The sequence below is a fragment of the Narcine bancroftii genome, chromosome 12, assembly GCF_036971445.1.
Source record: "Narcine bancroftii isolate sNarBan1 chromosome 12, sNarBan1.hap1, whole genome shotgun sequence".
Classification (NCBI taxonomy): Eukaryota; Metazoa; Chordata; class Chondrichthyes; order Torpediniformes; family Narcinidae; genus Narcine; species Narcine bancroftii.
The window spans coordinates 16,935,453-16,953,321 of NC_091480.1; the positions used below are offsets into that span (position 1 = coordinate 16,935,453).

Genomic DNA, 17,869 nt, shown 5'->3' on the forward strand with positions numbered 1-17,869 from the left:
AATGTCCCAGCAGAAAAGTATCCCACCTCCTTGTGATAGTACAGATTCTATCACCAATGTGTATATGTACATATGTACCGATGGTCGTGTAGGATGACTGTGATTGGCTCAGAGTGTCGCCACACCTACTGGCAGGTCTTAAAGGATTGCTCCTAGCCAGACCAGGTCATTCTGGACTGGTCGGCCTACTTGTGATATGCTCCAGTCTTTTAGTTAATAAAAGCCTTGGTTTGGATCAACAAGTCTTTGGTTCTTTCGACGCGCACGACACTCCTAAACCTTATTTGGGAAGAGTCTGCATCAGGAATGAAAGCTATCTCACAAGTCTCAAGTAACTTTGTAATTTCCTTGGACGAGTGATTGCAGTGGGTTTATGTTTTAAAATAAATGGAAAATTAACTCAGATGGCACACTTCTCTTTCTTACCTCAACTGGTTGTAGCCACATAAGGGTTGATGGAATTCCTTGGGCAGGAAGCTTTGAGTAACAACATCTGAGAAAGACATCATGCAAGGTAAGATTTGAAAATAAGAAGACTCCATTGATCTTTAACAGAACATAAACCATTTCCAAAAGGAATTAAAAGGCAGATCATCAAATATTATATTTATACATGTTCGTGATGGTAATACTGGTTACAAATGATAGATGATTAATTTTATTACTATTAATTGATGAAAGTCTATTTTACTCAATTGTATGAAGAAGTTATCATACACATTTGAGCAAAACTGTGACACACAGAACTACAACTTTTGTCTTTTAAGTCAACACTTGCTTCAGATTTATTGTCAGAGTACCACTTATTGGTACAGGCCAAGTACCTAATTTCCGAAGATCCAATACCGAAAACATTTTCAGCGCTGATGTGACATCACAAGTTGAAAAAAAAATCACCACCTGACTTACCTCTGTAGGGCTCGGACACTCTGTTGGCGGCATTTTGGCAGCAACAGATTTCTTGCGTACAAAGACTTAGTTGAAAATGACAAAAAGGCCTGCAGATACCACTATGGATGACGGTAATAAGAAAAAGAGGAAGTTCTTATTTTTAAAAACAGGAAGTCAAGCCGTTGGTGAACCTTGACAGCAGAATAAATGTGAAACGCCTTACAAAAAGAGTATGGTGTTGGAACCACCACCATCTATGACCCGAGGAAACAGAGGGATAAACTGTTGAAGCTTTATACTGAAAGTGAGTGCACAAAAGTTAATGAAAAACTCCAAAAAGTGAAGATCTCGATCATATATTGATGAAGTGGATCCATCAGCGTTGCAGTGCAGACTTACCACTTAATGGTAGGCTGATCGTCAAAGAAGCAAACCTCGATCAAAATTGAAGGGAACTGTGAATATTCAACAGGCTGTTTGAATAAATTTAAGACATGGCATTACATTTTTAAAGATTTGTGGTGATAAAGCATCTGCTGATCGTGAAGGGCAGAGCAACTCATTGACGGATTTGCCAAGATCAACACTGGTGAAAATCTGATGACAGAACAAATCTATAATGCTGATTAAACATCACTGTCAGGTGAGAAAAAAATGTTGTGTGACCTCCTTGCATATCCAAAAGATATACAGTACATTTGGAGTTCATCAGTAAGCTGGATGCTGAAGAACCTTTTTACATTGATAATGAGGCTCTAGTTTTTCGTTCACTGACCGAAGATGAAATAGCTGAAATTGTTCTTCATCAAGGTGATCATAATGAAAATGACTTAGTTCACACTGGAGAAAACGGGCCCATACGCGACATGGTAAAAAAGTGCAATGGACTAGAGCAGCGTGCATTCAATATAGAACAAGAAATCGCGTCAGTTTATAAAATCAAAGCGAGACTTCTAAGACAAAAGCTATTGTTAATGAGGCAGATGACACTGGAGGAAACATTTCAAAAAGCCATCGAGGAGAATTTCAGTGTTTGGTGTTGCATTTATCTTCTTTTGTCGGCAGAGATCAATTTTTTTGGATAAATACTGAACATGTGAATTTTCCACTTGTGGCATCATGTCGGTGCTCACAAAGCCTGCCATTGTTTGTTTTTTACTGCTGGCGATGGCTTTGTTCCATTGCTGTTTACCTCCATTTTTCTGAAAACCAAGAAATCCCCAAAAATCGAAATGTTTCAGATAGGGTAACTGTACTGTAGTGCAGAAAAAAACTGTACATAGTGTATACATGTAAACAAATAAGGAACAGTAAACAGATAACAAACTGACTGTGCAATGCAGAAATTTTTTTAAAAACTCAATAAAGTGAACGTAAGAGTCCTTTAAAGTCCCTAATTGAGTGTTTGTTGAGAAGTCTGATGATGGAGGAGTAGCAGCTGTCCCTGAACTCAGGGATGTGAGTTTTATGGCACCTATACCTCTTTCCTGATGGCAGCAGCGAGAACAGAGCTTGTGCTGGGAGATGTGGATCCTTGACTGCTATTGCTCTCCAATAGCAGTGTTCCTTGTAAATGTTCTTGATAGTGGGGAGGGTTTTGCCTGTGATGTCCTGGGCTGTGTCCACCACCTTTTGGAGGGATTTGCACTCAGGGACATTGGCGTCCCCTTACCAGACCATAATGCAGCTGGTCAGCACACTTTCCACCACACATCTGTAGAAATTTGCCAGATTTCTGGTACAATCCTGAGATAAGAGAGGCACTGAAGTGCTTTCTTCACAATGTCATTAGTGTGTTAGGTCCAGGAAAGATCCTCCGAGGTTGTGACTCCCAAGAACTTAAGATGTGCTTAACCTCTCCACCTGATCCCCCATTGTTCAGTGGATTGTATACCTCTGGTTTTCCTTCCTGAAGTCAACAATCATCTCCTTAGTTTTAGTGACATTGAATGCAAGGTTATTGTTGGTGCACCAATTCAGCCAATCTTTCAATCTCCTTACTTTATACAACCCACTACGATGGTACGTTGACAATCAAATATCACCTTCACAAAAATATGATTTTCACACAGTGATTTACATTTTTATTCTCACTTTAAAAAATTATAATTGTTCATTTAAAGTTTAAACCATAGAGTGCATCTTATTAGGCAGTTTGATGGGACAATTACCTCTTTGAAGATGGAAAATGTATAATTCATTCTTTCAATGTGAAAAATAGATTGAATGGAATAAGAGGCATATAAATATTTAAAGCAGCAAGAATTCTTAAAGTATTTAAATGAGCACACTCTCAAACAAATGGAGACAAATAGATGATATGTGGTAACACTGACTCAAATAAAAGGAGAATCTTACTTGAGAAATCTCAGCCTGGATCTATCCACAAGAGAAATATCACCGAAATCAACATAGTACACTTCCACCTGGTTTCCATCCAGCACCTGATGGATAATGACACGGTACCACCATACATCTTCACGGTTCCGCACACAACACACTTGTCCTGGCCGAATAAATGAATCAGGCATCAGATAGCGTTCCGAGACTTCCTCATAGGAATAGCATCGTCTGAAAAATAAACATTTAAACAAGTGGAAGTACATTCATTCTGCCATCATATGACCATGCATTGTTTGTAAATTATTATTAAGACCGCCTTACCCAAACTTTTAAAAGCAATAAAGGATTGAATCTACTCTGTTATGGATAGAACAGAGTTGAGTTCTAGTTCCGTGTATCCTGTCCATAACAAAGAAATGAAGTGCTTGGAAACTATGCTTTTAAATGCAAACTATCATTTTGATTTACTACAATGTGGTACGAGTGGCCTGAACTGGAAAAGATGACCTGTCAAGTGTGTGTGTGTGTGTGTGTGTGTGTGTGTGTGTGTGTCTGTGTGTGTGTGTGTGTGTGTGTGTGTGTGTGTGTGTGAGAGAGACAGGCTCATGAATTCTCCTTGCATCGCCTTTGAAGAAATGTCCATCCACATGAACTGTGGTTATAACATTCCTGGTCCTTTTGTAGGCAAGACTTGAACTGGGTGGCTTTCACAAAGCTTCCAAGGCCCTGGCACTGGTCTCTCCAAGTGACCTTCACTGTTGGTCACAATCAAAATGAGCACTGCTTCCCAAAAGACCCTCCTGGCACAGGTCAATCCAGTGAAAAGGCCCAATCATTTACAGAACTTGCTTTGCTCTGTATTCCACAGAATGGTTGGCCCCAAGAGCTGCTTCTAAAAGTTGTTTTCTCTTCAGCAGTGAGAATGGTTTTCCCTTACAAAATCAAAATGTCTTTGTAAATGTATCAAATCTGGAACAGACTATGACAAACCTTCCCTCAGTTCTTCAATGTATCGAATTGTCACTGGGTTGTGATGGTGCTTGTGTGAAACGTTAAATGTTAGGCCCTTTCAGGTGGTCAATTACTCCGCTTGTAAAGCCGCATATTTTGGCAATATGCGGTTGCTGGGAGGACACGTGAATGTGCAGGAGGCGCCTGCAAGGCGAACTTTGTAACCCTCCTCTGAGTGGGATAATCACTGCAGCACAGAGGCCTCCCCAGCCATCTGAATGCAGCTGCCTAAAAGCGGCTTCATTTGGGATGATAGTCAGCTGGCAAACACCTGACAGCTCCTCTCCCAGCTGCCCCTTCCCCCGGCGCAGGATGTCGGGGCAGGGGCAGCTGGCTGGGCTGTTAGCACGGGGACTGCAGGGCTAAAGCAGTAGGTGGGAGAGAAGGGGGCTAGAGCGGCCGGCAGGGGAGAAGGGGTCTGGCCGAAACAATGCCGGTACCCAATTTGTGCGCCGTACTCACCCGACAGCCGCTCCAGCCCCCTTCACCCCCCGCCGGCCGCCCCAGTTCCCCCTCTCCCCCGCCAGCCGCCCCAGCTCCCCCTCTCCCCCGCCGGCCGCCCCAGCCCCCCCTCTCCCCCGCCGGCTGCCCCAGCCCCCCTCTCCCCCACCAGCCGCCCCAGCCCCCCTTCTCCCTCGCCGGCCGCCCCAGCCCTTCTCCCCTGCTGGCTGCCCCAGCCCTCTTCTCCCCCACTGGCCGGCCCAGCCCCTTTCTCCCCCACCGGCAGAGCCATCAGTGTGAAGACATTCCACGTGAGATGTCCCCGCATTGATAGCCTGTGCTGGTTGTTCCAGCTGACAGCCAGCCATCCTAACTTGACAGCCCAAGGGACAGGAGCTGGAGTGCACTCAGATGCTCATCCTGGTACAGCTGTCCCTTCAGGTGGCCAGCACTGCACTTTTAGCGCTGCCACCTGAACGGCAAGTCAAAATGCCGCTTCCTCTTCTTCAGCCGCATTCTTAATGGAGAATCCACCTGAAGAAGCCTCTAAACTGTGACTCTTCAGTTCCACCTGTATATACTATCCCTTACAGCGATAATCCCATTTCACTAAAACAGGAGCGTGTTATAACTGTTATTTCATTTCACCCCATTCACCCAATAAATGCTGAGAATATTTGGCCTATCATTGAATACTCTATCAAACTTCTACAAGTGTACTGTAGAAAGGATGCTGACTGGTTGCATCACAGCCCAGTTCGATAATTTAAGTACCCAGGGATGGAAGAAGGCCTTAGATAGTAGTAAACAGCGTCAAGTCCAACACAAACCCCAACCACCCATCCACTGAATAGAGCTATAAGTGCTGCCTTAAGAACGTTGCACCCAGGCCCTTGCACCCCATGAGCCCGTGCCACCCAATTGACCTATACCCTCTGTATGTTTCGAATGATGGGAGGAAACTGAAGCACCCAGGAGGTAACCCACGCAGAGAAGGGGAAAACATACGAATGCCTTACAGATAGTGTGGGATTCAAACCCCAATTGCTGTCGCAGTAACAGTGCTAACCACTATGTTAGCCGTAGAGTCCCTACGCTAACCTTTTGTTTTAATATCGAGAAGTACCTGTCTGGCTGCACCAAGAAAGAATTATCATGCATTTGTACATTGTGCTTGTGTGTATGACAATAAACAAATTATCATGAAATTTTCTTCACTGAATATAAGAAAAAAATGCTGGTTTTGGTTTAAGCTGGTGATTTCTAGACTATTTCCCATCTCAAACTACCATTTTAAAATTTAATAGTTTATATTTATGTTATAATTTAGGCCTGGTCAGAAAGCTAATTATTGACCTTTTCAAAATATTAATAAAGTTTCTATTTTACATAAAAATCTCATTAAGAGCACATGTTGCACTTAAGTGTTTGAGTGTAAAGAGGGAAAAATATTTCTTTACCTCATCTCAATCATCAGATCTTCGAACATGACCGAGGTCCATTCTCCATAGAATCGGACATAAAATTGACTTGGTGAAGTCACACTTTCTATAAAAACACACGTGAAGAAGTTTTCCCCCTGCTCTGGTAGCTTGTAGAGAGTTCCATCCTGTATAGCATCTGGTGGAATTTCAGATTCTGGCAAATAAAAAGTCTCTTGGAGCTGTAGAAAGGATGATAAACTGTGATAACAGATCAATGATCTTATTGAAAAGACATACCTTGTGCATATACCCTAATAACTATGGGGAAAATTTAACTTCCTCTCTCATAGTAATTCCTCAGATGCTACAGAAACCCATGTCTTTCTCTCAAACAATTAAAACTTTTCCACATTTTTTCAGATGAGAATCCAAAATTCGACGAGTTCTCTGAAGTTCGACGAGTTTTCCTGAAGTTATTGGCTATGTGACAAAGCTTCCATGTCAACTAAGATTTGACCAAGGAAAAATCAACTTCTCTTGAATTATTGTGTCAGGAGTCAAATCCCCTTATTACCAAGACTACCAGATTTAATTTATTTGGAGTGCACAAAACAAATCCAATTATTCTGCAAGAAAGTGGAATGAGAAATTGTGGTGAAATCACTTGTGTATGTAAATGAATTGACCTTATATGTTCGACCCGGCTCCCATTTGCTGGCTCGTGGCCCCTCCCCTTTATTCCCATAAAGGCTGTCATGCCACAAACCTGGCCCCAGTTCAAGTCCATGTCAATGAAAGCCAGCAACTCAAGGGATGCTGTCCATCTCTAGCTAATAAAAGCCTTCAGTTCCAGTAACTTCCGTCTTTTGGTTAATTGATCATGCATCAATTTTATTAGCTAGATTTTTGGTTCCTCGGAACATGGACAAATATCTCAAATTGGATTGCCTGGAAATTGACCCAAGAGAACCCAAGGCAACCGACAAATTCACTCTCTGCCATTGCTGCTTTGAAAGATTCCTTGCAGCCTCGTCATCCAGGATGACGAAGACAAGCTCCTTCTAATGTTCTCATACATCGGGCTCTGGGTCTACCAGATGGTCTGGGACTGCCAAGCTTATGGAGATGCCATGGACATCCTAAAAGACTAGTATGAGGTATCAGTGTGGCTGTGTAGCGGGCACTCGCTCCGACTTCGTGAGGCAAAGGTTATTTGAACAGAAACAACTGAACTTATCGCAAACCACTGAACTGGCAAACACCCTGAAAATGGCCATCCACAATGCTGAATCGTTCGCCTCCTCGTGGGGAAAATGGGCGCCACCATCTTCAGAGGTGGGATCACAATCAGCGACCTCCTGACATGTTATTTCTGCGGGCAGGAAATGCTGCCCTGACAAGGACACCATCTGCTCGAAAAAGGGATACTTTGCAAAGGTCTGTGTCGAAGCAATCCCCAAGCCCAGCAGCTTTGGGTGTAAATGGGGACTGTCACTTCAAAGGAATGGGGATGCCCGCGCATGCATGGCAGAGACCACCACTTCCATCTTCTCCCTCTTCTCTTCTGGCAACCGACAACAAGGCCACATGCGAGCCATGGGTGCCACCATCACAACTACCATCTTGTCGGACTACCAGACACCAATGGAACCCCTCATATGACGAGCTGACTCTTGCATTGGTAACCCTGCATCAACACCGACTGCATCAACTCTCCAGGGCCACAATGAGCGTTCAGGTAAAAGGTCAACCCACTACCAGCCTATTTGACAGCAGAAGCACTGAGCTTCATTCATCCTAAGACTGTTGAGCAGAACTCCCTGGAAGTGCAGCCCGTGGAATATAGCATGTCCCTAGCCTCACAAGCCAAATCAGCAAAAGTTCGTGGGAGCTGCACAGTAATCCTGATGGTCCAAGGCACTGTATACACAGACTTTATGCTCCTTGTACTGCCACAGTTCTGTGCACCCACCCTCTTGGGGTTGGACTTCCAATGTAATTTAAAGAGCATCACCATGGAGTATGACGGCTTCCACCCCCCTTCACGGTCTGCAACAAGCAATTTGTGAACTGCCCGCCACCCCCTCTTCCCATGTGGTCGATCAGCAGCCCCAAGCCAGATCACTAATCTCACCCAACCGTAAGCCCGTCGCCACTATAAGTCGGCGATACAGTGCTGAGGACAGGGCATTCATTAAATCAGAGGTGAGATGCCTCCTCCCTGAGGAGGTGATAGAGCAAAGTACGAGCCCCTGGAGAGCCCAGGTAATAATGGTAAAGAGCAGGGAGAAACACCGGATGGTCAAAATTACTCCCAGACCATCAACAGGTTCACCCAGCTAGATGCTTACCCTTTAGCTCACATTGCCGACTCAGTGAACCAGATTGCACAATGCAGGGTATTCTTGACCATCAACTTTAAGTTGGCATACCACCATTCACCCTGAGGACCACCAGTACACTGCCTTCAAGGTGTACCATTTCCTTAGAGTCCCTTTTGGGGTCATGAATGGGGTGTGTCTTCCGAAGCGAGACAGATCGGATGGTGGATGAACACAGGTTGCGGGCCACTTTCCCATACCTCGAGAATGTTACTATCTGCGGCCATGTCCAGCAGGATCAAGACAGGAACCTCCAGAAATTCCTCCACGTCGCAAAATGCCTCAGCTTTACATATAACACAGGGAAGTGCGTCTTCAGAATGTCGTCTGGCTATACTTGGCTGCGTTATGGAGAATGGAGTCATCAGCCCAGACCTGACCGCATGCGCCCACTGTTAGAACTCCCCCTCCCTCAAGACCCTGAAAATGTGCCTGGGGTTTTTTCTTACTATACTCAATGGGTCTCCAGCTATGCGGAGAAAGACCATCCCCTCATCAGGGCCACCATTTTCCCCATCGGCAAAAGCTTGCAAGGCAGTTGACCGAATCAAAGCCGACATTGCAAAGAACATGATGCACGCAATGGATGAATCCACATTTCTTTTAACTGCCACACAGGGCAGTAGTGATTTTTTTTGTGCACCCTCCAAGGCCCTGAGATCTGGCACTCCTCCAGTGAGAAAGAGGTTCAGGCTATCGTTGAAGTGGTACAGCAGAGGAGGCATTACCTTGCCGGTAAGCATTTTACCATGCTGACTGACCAACGAGCAGTCGCCTTCATGTTTAACCAGCATCGGGGTAAAATCGAAAATAATAGATGGAGAACTGAGCTCTTCACCTACAACTATGACATACCGTACTGGCCCGAAAAGCTCAACGAGCCTCCTGACACCGTCTCGAGTAAAATGTGCCAGTGCGCAGATGGACTGACTGCAGGAACTGCATGATGGCCTCTGCCACGCTGGGATCACCCGTTTTCATTTCATCAAGGCCGTAACCTCCCCAGGTCCATTAATGACATCTGGACACTAACCAAAAATTGCCAGGGCTGCGTGAAGTGAAAACTGTGCTTTTACCAGCCTGACAGGTCACACCTGATCAAGGCCACGCCCCTTTGTACATATGAGTATGGACTTCAAAGGACTCTTACCCTCCACAAACTGCAATGTGAACCGACACCCTCCCCCCAAGCTCAGCCAAGCACCCCAGCCAGGCCGACCAAGAGGGAGCAGCCTCAACCGAAAGAGGCCACCATACCACCAGACGTACGTCAGTCAGAATGCCAAAGGAAGCTACCGGACTGAAGTTATGAAGGCACCTGACTGCACCACACCCCTACTGGGACGTCTTTTTAAAAAGAGGGGGGTGAATGTAGTAAAACCACTTGTGTATGTAAATGCCTTGACCTTGTATGTTCAACCCTGCTCCCGCTGGCCGGCTTGTGACTCCTCCCCTTTATCCCCCATAAAGGCTGTCATGCCACAACCCTGCCTCCAGTTCGAGCCCAGGTCAGCGTGAGCCAGCAACACAAGGGATGCTGTCCATCTCTTGCCAATAAAAGCCTTCAGTTCCAGTTACTTCAGTCTTTTGATTAATTAATCGTGCATCAGAAATATAAATGAAGTACAGATTATTAAGATTGATTAATTTAGATCATGTAGACCTCACCACAACAACTTATACAGGTACAGTACCTAGTATCTGAAATGCCTGGGACCAGATGTGTTTCAGATTTTGAATCTTGGGACACCATTTTAAAAATGCACTCATTTCCTCACACTGAAAAATGCATGCATTCACATTACAATACAAATATTTACATATACACAAATTAACTGAAGTAGACAGATATTGAAAAATCTACACTCAATAATGCTCCTACTTACATTTGATACATCCCCTTCTCCAATTGGGATTTCTGAACTTTATTACCTTATAGGACCACAGATGAAAAAAGTTTTGGATTTTATGTATATGGAGTACTGTACCTGTACAAGGCAAAATATTTATTTTCCAAGATTTATGATTGGCGTCTATTAGTTGAGTGCATTGAAGCACTCAACTGACCTATCAATATGGAAATGCTTATAATGTGGAATTTTCTGTGCTTTGGCATCCAGAGACTAGTTGACGTCCAAAGCATTAACTATAATTCTCAGAAAAACAATCTTTTACTATTGTCTGATTGATTCCACTGCCAAAATGCAGCCATGCTTCTAATGGCCTGTGCTTAATTTACAGAAAACTCCATCCTGTTTTCCTATAATTGTTCATGTTCACCATGTAGTCCATAGTAACCAGATTTCCAAACGCTAGTCACCTGAAGCAGGAGCAAGTCAGCTGTTCCAAGAAGTATTAAAGTCATTCATAACCCTTTTATGAGGCCCTTTGTGAAATAAAGATTAGCATTAACAGAATAAATTTCATCATGGATATCAAGGGACAGGAAGTCTGGTGAGTGAAGCACTGTAAGCTAAAATATTAATGCAATTAGAGAAATTTTGGTGAAAATGGCATCCCAGAATGAAGATCCAGAGCATAGTACTGTGTCTGCTGTTTGAAGGCTGATGCTCAGGAAGTTGGCCATAACCACTGGGATTGCACCAGCTGCCATTTAATTTTCTCAGCCCTAGATATGACCGATATAACAAATGTTAGACAAGCATGGTCTAATCAGGAAACTGAAAACAACAGGTCATCAGTTTCTTCAGCTTGTCACTAAAAACCTCACAGCATTGATACAGTTGTCCATTAATTTGTCATCTCTAACTTCTACCTTGTAAGACAGTAGCTTGGTATCTCAATGCAGCACTTAAGGATTATAGAGACCCCAAATCCACAGAAGGTCCAGTGACAGAATTCTCACATCCTTTTAATGGTGCACCATTGGAGACCTCCTCAGGTTTGTAACTGGAAAGTCAAGCTCCATTGACTTAGAAATCTGTGGTTCCCTTCATACTCTCCAGTATCATCCATGAAACTTCATGGAAATCACCACCTGTGTTAGAGGAACATTTCTGACAATGAAAATGGTGCTCAGAAAATGTCAACAATTATATAAAGAAAATCTATATGGCAGTGAGCAACTTACCTTGTACTCCTTAAAACTGTGCTGTGAAAAACTGTTTCTTCAGTCACTGATTCCCTAGGCTACCAAGGCTAATTAAATCATATTTAAATCACACAAGTCAAAGTTATTGTCAGGGTACATACATGACATCACATATATTCTTGTTCCTGCAGGCCAGGCGGAATTTGAACTAAAACTGTACCCAAGAATAATATGTATACAAAAGAAAAATGTAAACAAACTGACTGCAAATAGATTCAGTAATAAATAATGAGCTAAGAGACCTTAAATGAGTCTCTGATTGAGCCTGTTGTTCAGGAATCTGATGGTAGAGGGGGAGCAACTGTTTTTGAACCTGGTGGTACAAGTCCTGTGGCACCTATACCTCTTTGCTGAAGGCAGCAGAGCGAACAGAGCATGTCCTAGGTGGTACAGATCCTTGACGATTGCTTCTGCTCTCCAACAGCACCATTCCATGTAGATGTTCTTGAAGAAGTCCAAGGCCATGTTGACTCATCCTTATGCTGACATGCCAGTCATCTCATTGGCCAGCATCTCCACCACAGCGGCCAATCATCCGGGTTGTCCTTCAGATTTATGAGGCATCCCAGAGAGCAGTCGCCATACCATCCCATGGGTAACCATAGGTAGTCAGGCAGTCACGCATCAAAGACATGACATATAGCCTCAAGGGAGCACCCACCTTTGCTGGGTTGTTGACTGTGGGACCTCTCATGCCAGGATACTGTTCCCGCTCACACTCCCACCGATTGCTTGGACCTGTCCGATTGATTCCACTGCCAAAATGCAGCCATGCTTCTAATGGCCTGTGCTTAATTTACAGAAAACTTCATCCTGTTTTCCTATAATTGTTCATGTTCACCATGTAGTCTATAGTAATCAGACTTCCAAACACAAGTCTGTGATGTACTGGGTTGTGTCCACTACTTTTTGCAGGGCTTTTCGCTCAGAGGTGTTTGAGCTCCCATACCAGGCTGTGACGCAGTTGGTCAGCACCAGGCAGATGTTGAGAATGTCAAGCTATTTGACCATTCACGACAAAGGGTAAAGAGAAGAGATTAATTTCATGTTCTAACTTCCAAATTACAAACTTTAGGAAATTTCACGCATTCAAGTTCATAAAAGAACACAGGGTTTTGAGAAACAGCATAAAGATAAATTTTAAAAAAAAAGGAAAATATTTCTACTTTACCATTTTCAAACTAACTGTTTCAGTATCAAAGTTCTTTTCAGGATCTGTGCTTTCTTCAACAGTAGGCTTATTGCAGCCTGCAAATGACGATGAGTTGGTTTTGTTGAACTGTGTTTTCTTTTGCTCTAGAAAAAAAAGTTAACATTGAAAATTAGAAAATATCTAACCTCAATATTATACCCCATTTAGAAGTACTGGGAGCAGATTACATTCAGGTACAAAAAAGGCAGTTTAGGAGAGATTGCTATCACCAAGTTTCAAAGGAATGCAGATAAACTGAACATAGATAAAAGAAACAGTGTTTCTCAAACTTTTTCTTTCCACTCACATACCACTTTTAAGTATTTCCTATGCCATAGGTACTCTGTGATTAGTAAGGGATTACTTAAGGTGGTATATGAAAGAAAGCTTGAAAACCAGTTTTAATCGTACCTAATTGACTTGTTATATGCACGGTTTCATAACTCCAAAGGAAATGGCCCAATGACAATTTTTCTCAAGCAAAATATTTCAGTAACAACTGAGTCTTGAGCAGTGGTTCTCAACCCTTTTTTTTCCTCCACTCACATACCATTTTAGATGATCCCTTTCTAATCATAGAGCACCTACTGAAAGTGGTATGTGAATGGAAAGAAAAAGTTTGGAAAACACTGCTCTAGAATTTTCTTGAAGTAAAATTGAGTTGAGGAAAGATGTGGGGAAGAAATGCCAGAGTATATAATCAAGTCAATAAACAGGTAGCCTCCAAATATGGAGAGTTTAATTAGAGGTATGAAGAAATCCAGGATTATTGGGCTGGAGGTTGTACAGGCAAGACATGAGTAATTTAGGATTGTGAATGGAGATTAAAAATAAAGACAGGGAAGAATCAACATCCACCAGCATGCTGGTAAATGATTCTTGGACCAAGGTGCAGACAGCAAACCTCTGGATTACACCATTTAAGTGGGTAGTGTATCTGTGACACATTTGAAGAGTCACAGATAAAAAGTTGACAATCTCAATTATTTTGGAAACACAAATACAGGTTCAAAAGTGTTTTCAGTGAGGTGAATAGAGAACTTGCATGTAGCCACGCAGAAAGCTGTGACTAAGAAAAAGACAGCATGGGGAATTAATAGCAGCTAATTAACATCGTAAATAGAGAAAACATGATAATTACAGGGCTTCTGAGAATACAGCAATTTCAGAACTGAGAAATCAGCCTGATGTACTGTAATGGTATATTCTGGACCCAAACATCCCCTCTAGTCATTCGCAATATGCTTGAATGTGCATTTCATATCAGCAGTATTTTAATAGGTGAACTTTTCTACACGTACTGTACTTAAAACTAATGCACTGGAATCAGATATATGTTACGTGGGATAAATTTATTTCAGAACCATACAGCGACTGAAGTGAAACTAATCCCTTCCTCAACATTGTTACTGAAACATACTAAAGAAAACATTAGTTCTTTATATAATATTAGAAGGGAGTAACAGAGAACCCTAATGGGCAGTAAAAATGCTGTTTTCAATAAGCTCCGAGAGTACAATATCTCTGAAGGACCTCTACATGGATGCATTGGAGCAAATTTACAGAAAAATTGAGAATTTAAAAAAAAAAGAAACAGTTGGTTATTGTGTATAAGGTTGTGATTATAGCCTACCTATAAAAATCAATTATGACAAAACCAGCACGGATTTTCCTCTGTAACAGAAATAAAGACACGGGCTTCCAGAGAACAGGCTGGAAGGGAGCGACAAGTTTTAAGACAAGGAACATAACAATTGGAACATTAAAATGAAATAATTGACTTAGAAATCCTGAGAAAATTTGCAGATGATAAATAGTGAGTGCTTAGCTCATTACTTTGAAGTAAATTGGAGTTCCTGGCGTCAAAGATGAGCCAGTCTTGATTTACATAGTCACGTTCCACATGGAAGATGTCATTTAAGGCACCAACAAGTTCAGTCACACTGTAGAAGCCCAGTTCCTTAAAGGGAAGGTCCACTCCAAAAATATTCTGAAAGTCAGGAAAAGAACACTTTTCAGATTAAAATGTTTGCTACACATGTAAAATTAAATCTGCTACTTAGGACATTATTTTCCACCCAACAGTTGACATACATTTGTGTATTCTTACGTCATTTTTCTGTGCCTTATTCAATATGAAAATGTTCCCATTAAAATTTCAGCTGATGCATATTTGCAGATGCCATCTCCAATAAAAGAGGCGGATTGAAATCTGACCACTGGTGGAACTTTTCCTCTAAGCTCAAACTTGTCAGAAAGTAATTCTATTCTGCAGAATGTAATGAGGATAAACTTCTATAAATGCAGAAGCAAATCCTTTGGGTAACATTTAAAATAGAATTTAGAAAATAGTTTAACATTAAATTCCAATTGTCTCTGTAGTCAACGATGAGTTAGAGTCTGTCACTAATATTTTAATGATAGAAATCTACAGAAATAGATCCATAGAGCTAAAAGGGCACATTCCAGAAATGGCATGGTAAATAGCTGTTAATATTTTTGAGGAAATTTGATACTACAGCAAGTATATTGGAGTCAAGTGGAGTCTGTAAATCTTGGACAAGCCACATTCTCAATCAATTTACATTTTAAAGATTCTGTTAATACACTTCACACGAGAACAGACAAATCCATTTTAGTTGATTTCAAGATTTTGTATCTATGCCTGCCTACCTATATGCTCAAAAAAAATCTCTGGAGTTACCTTGTATTCCATGGGAAGCCTGGATGCCAGTAATCCTTCAGGTCTTTGTGCTACCACCTAAAGAGAAGATAAGAGTCATTAAACACAGCATTAGTTAAATTTTCCAGTTCCTAAAGTCAAGTCCAAATTAATAGAATACTTTGAAGCTAAATCTGTTGTTTAATTTTTTAAAAAGCATAGCATTTGAACGTAATATTAATCGATCTATAAAAATAAAGTGAAGGGAACAAAGGAGCACAGTGGCAGAGTAGGTGACCAGGAAATCTTTGAAACATTTTCTACACAGTATCCTGAATGTTATATGCTTTAAACAGAAACAAACAAAACATTAAATTTACCCACTTCTACCAATTTAAAACTACAATTCATAATTATTAAATACATAATTATGCAATAAGAAAACGAATCCTAAATTTTTCACTGAGCAATGATTTTTTTAAATCTGGTCAAATCATTGTCGATGCCATACATCAAACATTGTCATAATTTTAGGGAATTATCTTTGAAGCTATATTTGCAGAATGGTATTTTTTTGGGTGATTTGGCAGAGGTCGACAGCATCGAGTCCACGCTGCTGAAGATCCAGCTGCGCTGGGTAGGTCACGTCTCCAGAATGGAGGACCATCGCCTTCCCAAGATCGTGTTACATGGCGAGCTCTCCACTGGCCACCGTGACAGAGGTGCACCAAAGAAAAGGTACAAGGACTGCTTAAAGAAATCTCTTGGTGCCTGCCACATTGACCACCGCCAGTGGGCTGATATCGCCTCAAACCGATCTTGGCGCCTCACAGTTTGGCGGGCAGCAACCTCCTTTGAAGAAGACCGCAGAGCCCACCTCACTGACAAAAGGCAAAGGAGGAAAAACCCAACACCCAACCCCATCCAACCAATTTTCCCCTGCAACCGCTGCAACCGTGTCTGCCTGTCCCGCATCGGACTTGTCAGCCACAAACGAGCCTGCAGCTGACGTGGACATTTACCCCCTCCATAAATCTTCGTCCGCGAAGCCAAGGCAAAGAAGAAGAAGGCATATATTCCATTTTAATTGCAGTGCTTGTTTCAAAGGATTGCGTCTGCTGCATTCAAATATCCCAACACATAATATTCCAGGGAGTACTTTTTAATGATGTCTTGACAGTAATTAATCAGAAGGAAAAGTAAATCCAGTCAATCATTAGACAAAGTCAGAATTCAACTCTATGAAATTCAAAATTAGAAGACATGGTCCACACTCTAAATTCTACATTTTATTTTAATAGTTCTTTAATTTTGCTATCATTGAAAAGTTGATTTTCTGACACCAAGTTACTACAGTCTCTATTCCTGCAAACTTATCAATGGAGTTAGAGCTGTGTTTGACTTCACAGTCATGAGTGCACAAGGAATATATTAAGACGATGAGCTTTGCGGGGCACCATCGTATGAATTATTGTGGAGAATATGTTGCCACCAATCCTCACTTATTGCAGTCTGCAGGTCAAGAAGTCAAGAATCCAGTTGCTCAGGGGCTGCTGGGGCATAGGTCCAGAAATTTGGAGATTTCTTTTTTAGTTTTGAGTGTGCAACTGGAGTCAATAAACAGGAGACTAATACAGTCATCCTCAGATAATTTTTTAGATTAATGTCAGTCATACAAACATGTATTTCACCTGTCTGGGTCAGATGAATGCAAAGAGAATCGTTAGCCGACATGAGGATGCTCATGGTGATTCACTTATGCCACCAATGTATTTGGAGGATTTTTAGAGACAATATTAGTGGTACATTGCAGGAATACTCACAGATAGTTGTGACACCATGTTTAGTTTTTACTTACACATTGAATTTTCTCTTTCACTTTTGTATCCATGGTCCCTTCAACCCCTTTGTCCACAAGCACAGTCCTCAAATCTTCTACAAGCTTAAAGACAAAAACAGAGGTAGACAATATGCCATTTTTACTTAACCAATTAAATGTCAGAAATAAAGCTAACAAATAAAATTGTTTTTAAAAACTTTCTAGCTACATCCCATTTACACGAAAACATCAATTAATACATTCTTGATAGGAGATTCTTGATCTTGTCAAATATTGTTTAGGACTGTATGATAATGAATTTACTTTCAGCTGAAACAACTCAATCATTCACTATCTCTACATATGTCAATGAATTGGATAGAATAGCAAGCCAGTGAAATGGGAATTGGGGAGAACAGTGAGGTGGAGAAAAGTAGTTATCAGCATTTTTTTAATACACTGAAACCTCGTTAGAACGCGATTCGTTAATCCGCAGAATCACTTAGAGCGCAGGTGTCTGTGGACCCCAAACTTTGCAAATAGTTTGATTAAAATTCAGAATACCAATATTAAAAGAATGCACTTGCTTTCTT

At 41.8% G+C, this 17,869-nt stretch overlaps 1 protein-coding gene across 6 annotated transcripts in view; it reads right to left on the minus strand.

Moving 5' to 3' along the window:
- Window positions 1–17,869, minus strand: part of tdrd5 (tudor domain containing 5) — a 49,680-nt gene that overhangs the window by 15,092 nt on the left and 16,719 nt on the right. For all 6 annotated transcript variants that reach the window (XM_069905175.1, XM_069905173.1, XM_069905174.1 and 3 more), the window contains 7 exons: window positions 17,316–17,399; window positions 15,500–15,556; window positions 14,632–14,785; window positions 12,775–12,899; window positions 6,147–6,349; window positions 3,250–3,462; window positions 427–493 (listed from right to left, as the gene is read on the minus strand). In XM_069905175.1, coding sequence (XP_069761276.1) covers window positions 427–493; window positions 3,250–3,462; window positions 6,147–6,349; window positions 12,775–12,899; window positions 14,632–14,785; window positions 15,500–15,556; window positions 17,316–17,399 — 903 coding nt within the window. The remainder of the gene's footprint in view (window positions 1–426; window positions 494–3,249; window positions 3,463–6,146; window positions 6,350–12,774; window positions 12,900–14,631; window positions 14,786–15,499; window positions 15,557–17,315; window positions 17,400–17,869) is intronic.